Source organism: Quercus suber, unplaced genomic scaffold (assembly GCF_002906115.3).
Source record: "Quercus suber isolate HL8 unplaced genomic scaffold, Cork oak 2.0 scaffold_404, whole genome shotgun sequence".
Taxonomy (NCBI): Eukaryota; Viridiplantae; Streptophyta; class Magnoliopsida; order Fagales; family Fagaceae; genus Quercus; species Quercus suber.
The window spans coordinates 2,749-9,405 of record NW_027069855.1 but is presented as its reverse complement, the minus strand read 5'-3'; the positions used below and the strand labels follow the sequence as shown (position 1 = coordinate 9,405).

The 6,657-nt window shown below is 33.2% G+C and overlaps 1 protein-coding gene across 4 annotated transcripts; it reads left to right on the top strand.

The window, feature by feature from the left end:
* Nucleotides 1-344: 344 nt before the first annotated feature.
* Nucleotides 345-5,305, top strand: LOC111984892 (protein FAR1-RELATED SEQUENCE 5). Of its 4 annotated transcripts, none has more exons than XM_065761275.1 (4): nucleotides 345-475; nucleotides 1,220-1,764; nucleotides 2,769-2,921; nucleotides 4,615-5,305. In XM_065761275.1, coding segments are annotated over exons 1-4 (825 nt in total). In that variant the 5' UTR covers nucleotides 345-474; the 3' UTR covers nucleotides 4,741-5,305. The 4 variants fall into 4 exon arrangements, with proteins under 4 accessions (XP_065617347.1, XP_065617349.1, XP_065617348.1 ...); XM_065761277.1 differs by having other exon boundaries at nucleotides 3,567-5,305; XM_065761276.1 differs by lacking the exon at nucleotides 4,615-5,305 and adding an exon at nucleotides 3,123-3,508.
* Nucleotides 5,306-6,657: the final 1,352 nt, after the last annotated feature.

The following is a 6,657-nucleotide window of genomic DNA, read 5'->3' as shown; positions in this document are numbered from 1 at the left end:
CCTAGTCTCTCTCTATATGTGTTTGCTACCAAATGTCTCTATTTGGATCTTTTATAAAATTCAGGGAGTAAATTGACCAAAATAAAATTCCAAGAGATGTCATGGCCACTACCCTAAAATTTAGGAGATCTCTTGGCATTTTTCCTCTTTGATATATTGGATTGTCATCAATTCAAATTTTTTCCTTAACAAAAGACCAAAAAAAAAAAAGAAAAAAAGAAGAAGTCAAATTAGTGTTCATTGGACTCAAATTGACCCCAATTATGGGCTGTGTTTTGGCCCTTTCAGATAATATGGGCTGAGCCAGTCCGACCCATTATGAACCCAAAAGCCCATATAACCAACAATCAGAGAGAGGGAAAAAAAAAAAAAAAAAAAAAATCTATGATCACTGTCTCTTTCTCTCTCTAGTCTCTGCTCTGGATCAGTCGCTATCTCTGGAAGGATCGTTCGGCTACAAAATCTCAATGATTCAGTAAGTTTCACTTTACAAAATTTCCCTTTTATCCCAAAATCAGACCCCAGAATTAGCTTTAAGGGAAATTTATATTTTTAATTTTTTTTAATTTCTAATTTTCAAGATTCTAAATTCTAATGTGAATTTCTATTGTATCTATCATATCATTTCATATGGAAAATGGGACTTTCTTTGATTTAAAATTCAATTGGGTTTTTATATAGGAAAAAATGGATTTTTTTTTTAATTTATTTTTTATTGGGTGCTCTCATTCTGAGTCCAATGTATCCCATTTTAGTGCAACATTTGTAGTTTCTGTTTTTGATTTTAGTGCAAGTTTATTTGGTTTTGACTCTTGAGTGAATGGTCTTAGTGTCTCCATTTATTTCAAAATTGGGTTAATGTCAAATTGTGTTCTTTTTATGTTTGTGGAGTGTGCATTAGCAACTTCAAATACTGATTCTGAGGGCCCATTTTGGTTGTGCGTGTGCTTGTCGTGAGAGGGACATAGAGAGGTCTTTGTTTTCATTTCTATTGAAATTGGTTATTGTCCAATTATGTTGTTTTTGTGTTTATAGTCTCTTGTATGGTTATGCAATGCATGTTAGCCAGCCTGATTACCGATTTCTAAGATCCATTTAACTATTTAAGTCTATTGGAAATATGCGCGCGTGTGTGTATTGATATGATGGACATGAGTTCATTTGTATGATCTTTGATATGAGGACAGAAGGTAATACCTCTAAATTTGAAATGTTACAGTGGATCCTGAACTTGCTGTGGACATTCAAAATGGGGTAGGAGATAATTCAACTGATATTGAGCTTGAACTTGGTAATGATGGCGCAATGATAGGAAGTTCATTTGAAGAGGTTTCTTGTCTTGGACAAAATAATGAAATGACTCATGAATCTTCTAGGGAGGGAGGAACTGTAGTTGAAGGAGATGAACCATATGTGGGTCGGGAATTTGAGTCCGAAGAAGCAGCACATGCTTTTTACAGTGCGTACAGCATGCGTGTTGGTTTCATAACTCGGATAAACTATCTATCTCGCTCTAAACTTGATGGATCTGTCATTGGTCGAACAATTGTTTGTAACAAAGAGGGTTATAGAAAAGCTTATAGGTGTGATATTAATAAGAAAAACATTAAGCCACGGACTCCCACTAGGGTGGGTTGCAAGGCAATGCTTTCGGTAAGAAAACTAAGTACTGGAAAATGGGTTGTCACAAAGTTTGTGAAGGAGCACACTCATGCGTTGACTGCAGTGAACTCTCAAAACTGTTCAATTATAAATCAAATTCCGGTGAGTTATTGTCTTCTTTTGGTTCTTTGAGTCTGTTGTGAGATAATTTCCAATCTACTATATGCACCATCTGAAAATATGATAAGTAGTACTGACTAAAAAAAAGAAAAAAAAAAACAAAACAAAAAAAGATGTATAGTACCTTTTCCCAAACAGTGTTTCTTTGTTCACCATTACTGCCCTTGACAGACATATTCGCTTGGACCAATACAAATTTGGACTGAGAAGTTCTGCATTTGTCTCATTGGAAATCTGCATGAAAGCTTGTGCAGTAATCTTCTTAGTTTGTGATGCATTGCAAAGTTAGACACTACAGCCCTTGGACTCTGTAGGCAATTCATAATACATACTATTTCCAAAAAATAATTCACAGCATTGTCCAGTTTTAGGGTTAAAAAAAAAAAAAAAAAAAAAAAAAAAAAAAAAAAAAAAAAAAGGAGTGAAAAGTTTATTTCAAGGAGTCGAAAAAATGTTCTCAGCTGACTAGTAAATCCTTTTCTCTTTTCCTTGTTTAAATTGTTTTCTTTATGTTGTCTAAGTCTCAGACTCGCAGCTACTATATTATTTTTAAGAAAAATGCATCAAATATTTATTTTTTCCACTTTTACCACCTTCTCTGTCATACTGCTCTTGGGAATGAAATTATTTTCTGCTGTCTTCTGTTTAAATCCTGTCAAAATAAATACCTCGCAGAACTTTTCAGTTTAAATTTGATCAGATGCTTGCTAATAAGGATGCCATGCCTCTTAAGCTGTTATCTTGTAAGTGGGGGGAGTCATCTTATTCTCTCATTCCAGGAATCCGACAAAAAGTGATCAAGTGAGTCCAGTGGTACTAGGCTTAAACAGAGGATCTTGTAGGGTCATAGTTTGCAGATTGATCAGTCTAAAGTTGGTTTTGTAGATCAACTGAATTTCATTTGTATTATGCTTTTCTCCCACTATCTGTCCTCTCTTTTATGTTACATTTTTAAAATAAGCTTCTCCTTCTATATGTTTGTGTAGAATGAAAACATGAAGATTCAAGAATTAACTCAACAGCTGCTCCTTGAGAGAGAGCGTTCTGCTTCACTTAGAAAAACTATAGACCTTCTGTTCAATCACATTGAAGTGCATACACAAGATCTGTCAAAAACGGTCCAGTATATAGCTGACAAGGTAAAGGAGATTGAGTCTGTAGGGAAAAAACCTCAAAATCTTTGATCGTCTTGGCATTGTAGTGAAAATTGTGTATATTTTATGACTTTGGCTTTTAGTTTTTATTTTATTAAAATTTTTTAATATAGTTATGCTGCAATCTTGAATATCTGTGCAGCTGGTTTTCTTGTGTTTCTCTAGTGTCTTCCCTTGATTTTTCAGTTGCCCAATTTTGCACACAATTGTCGGTCTGGCACACTGGAAGAGAGCAATGGCTGTTTGCTGTTTATCTGCTTCTAAGTATATCATACTATATAGCATGGCCTTTTCAGTCCTCTATTATAGTGTGCTGATATTTTACCATATCAGGCAAGGCAACTATGTGGGAAATTCATTGATTGGTAGCATAACATTTTGATGTATTCTCTCTCTCTTTCTCTCTCTCTCTCTAGTGGAGCATATATATTAGGAAGTGAGTATAGCTATAAAATTCCAATGGAGCAGTTTAATTTATGTATATATTGTTGGATTCAAGTGAGGCCTGATGTATTTCTTGTTTGTATCAAAGAATATAATATTTATCCTGAAATAAAATCTTGTTAATGTTATACCATTCAATAATTTTTTTTAGATGATTATTGTGACAAACCAGCTGTTGATTTACAGGTTCTCCTTATATCTTCAGTGCTCCTCAAATATCAAGACCATCAATACAGGAAATCTTAGTTTATTATATTTCTCACACACACATATTTCTCTCTCACACACACACACACAAATATATATTGATTGGATAGGAAAGGATTTGATTGATATGAAATTTGACGTGTTAAAACATATACTATGGCCTGCTAGGCATGAGGATAAACTGCTTAGCCCCTCAAGGGTGTAAAGCCTTTGGATTACTCGATAATTGGTTCTGGCAGGTGGGGTCAGTTGCTTGTAAGAGTTTGATTAACAATGATGATTGTTATATAGTATGCTTTACGACGTGCAACTAATTTGAGTAAAGTAATATGTCATCAAAAAATAAAAAAAGCATATACTATGGAGAGTATATGTAATTTGATGATGTAATGAAGAAATTATTTATCGAACTAAAAGTTATTAAGTTGTGCAGCTTTGTCAAAAAATTATCATTAATCAATTTTTTGCTGTACCCTTGGTTAGATTAAATCTCCTCTGCAGGCTTATCTCATATGCCAGCTTTCATGATAATTGGAAGTCGTTTACTATCAAACCCATAAGTTAGTTTGTTTAGTATAGTGAGGATTCAAGAATACAAAAGAATAATTTTGAAGACTTTACAGATAGATGTTCTTATGAGTAATTACCTTGATATTGGATAAGCTTGGTGGTCGTGGAAGAGAGATTTAATCTGACTGCAGGTTTTAAAAAAAAAAAAAAAAAAACACTGTTGAAACAAAAACTTCTTGAATGATTTAATTTTTTTAAAGGTGCAGCATGTATAAATTGAGCATAAATCTATATGTATGAAAAGATTGCCACCTTTGTCAAAGCTGACACTACCAGTGAGGTGCAGCACCACAAGAAATTTACTTTCTCTGCAATATATCTTGAGGCAACTATGAATGTGGATTACATGCCAAAACCTTAGCAATATTTTCTTTATTAATATAAAATTATTGCTCTGTACATTAGAAATGAGAACATAGTTTCTCATTAATTCCATCAATTACATTGCCTGATACAGTGGTCACTTTATAGACTCGCCAACTCTCCAAAAATAAATGAGATTAGGCTCATGGAAGTGCAGTATGTTGTGAAACAGTGCTGTCATTCAAGACACAAGCATGTGCTCAGCCTTCAAGGACTGTAGTGATCAAAGATCAGAAAAGACCTATGAACCTCTTTGAGAAAGCATCAGCATTAAGGGCTGCTGAAGAAGCTAAAGGAGAAGAGGAAGATGACGAGGACGAATTTTTTGGAGATGAAGGTAGAAAGCTTGTTGCATTAGCATCTCTCTCTTCTTCCTTTATTGTATCCAGCATCTTTCTTGTTTTGTACCTCATGACACTAATATATTGTGGAGGTGCAACCTCTGTTACAAACTTTGCTATTCGTGAGTTTGCCATCAAGGAGTTAAGCTGAAGCATTAAACAGAGGGAGGGAGTACTGTTCTTGTAGGAAGAGGATATGGTTGTGGATGAGCATGAACACAAACTATGGGTATCTTTATAGGTGCATTGCCTAAGCTTTGATTTAGTCAGTAGTCCCAATCAGTTTCAACAGTTGGTGCCGCCCTTAGCTTTTGATATTTATTGCGTGGGCTTAAATCTTGATGTTTCCAAGACATTTCCAGGAGATAAGCTTATAGATGGACCATTATATTTTGATATGTGCCAATTTCTCTAAAAGTATGTTTCTGGGTAGGTTCTGTTGCTTCCAAATTTGCACTTTTTTGAGCTTAATCCGAAGCAGCACGTGTCAATGAATGGTTTGGATAAATAATGAGTGGCAGGATGAGTTACAAGTGGGTGTATGAGGTTGTTCTGAAAATGATGTTACCATGACTTTTCTTGACAAACCTCTTTCTTTTTCCTTAGATAGATAAAAGGGGGTCTATTTGGTCGCTTGTAGACTCATTTACTGTACTATGATGACCCAAAAAAAAAAAAACTTAATAGAGGAATAGCATTGAAGTTATAAAAGAGGAAAGAGAGCGAAGAACATATTCATGGAAAGAGAAGGAGATTGATACAAGGATTTGGACAAAATTTGGCTATAGATTAGCCAATGGCTACAACTCTATTTAGGGTGTGTTTGTTTGGAGGTAAAATAAGGTGGATGAAAATTTTTGGAAATAAAATGAGTTTGTGTGTTGTTTGGTGGGGGGAGAGGGAAAGAAAACTTTTATGTAGGGCCTAGGCATTTTTTACTTGGGCTCACACAAAATTTCTCTCTCCAAAATAGAGAGAAAACTAGGTGGAGGGAGTTTGATAGTAAAATGACAAAATTGCCCATGTGCAATGCACATAGGCAAAGTCCAGTTGCCTTTTTTTTTTTCTTTTTTTTTTTTTCTTATGATTTCATGGGCAATGTTGTCTCCTCCTTTTATTTTTTATTTTTTTATATATTTTTTTCTTTTGATTTCTTGGGCGTGGTGCTTTGTGTTTTTTTTTTTTTTTTTAATACCTAGAAATGATTTTAAAAAAAAATTAGGTGATTTTTTTTTTGTTGCTTATCACTTTTTTGTTTTAATTAGGTATTATTTTTTAACAATGGTATATGAGTAAATTTATACAAACTCATTTTTTTCATCATTCTGTTTTTTTCACTCTTAACTAAACAAAAAGGAGGGAAATTGAAATTTTTTCTATCTTCCCACAATTTTCTATTCTCCTACTTTTCCATCATTCTAATCAAACACACCCTTAGTATCTTTTTATTGGGTGTAAATTTTCACAATTCACTATTAAATTATATTTTCTTACATTCTTTATGCTTACAAAATTTTGAGAAAATCAAATATTAATAGTTATGTTATTAATCAAATGTTAAAAATATTTGTAGTATAAAATTATGCATAAAAATATGTTTATGAATCAAATAGTTAATAACATCTGATTAACATGAAATTTGATATCTGCATTAAAAACATAAAAAATATGTAATTCAATTGTTAGATTTTCAAAAATCTGTTCTTGAGATGATATAGAGAAAATTGTTTTTTTTTTTTTTTAATCGTTCGTACATTTTAACCACCCAGACAATTATTTTATTTAATAACTCTTAT

Coding starts and splice junctions, on each gene's coding strand:
- LOC111984892 (XM_065761275.1), top strand. Junction 1,765..2,768: donor CAATTATAAATCAAATTCCG/GTGAGTTATTGT, acceptor ATGTTTGTGTAG/AATGAAAACATGAAGATTCA. Junction 2,922..4,614: donor TCCAGTATATAGCTGACAAG/GTAAAGGAGATT, acceptor TGCCTGATACAG/TGGTCACTTTATAGACTCGC.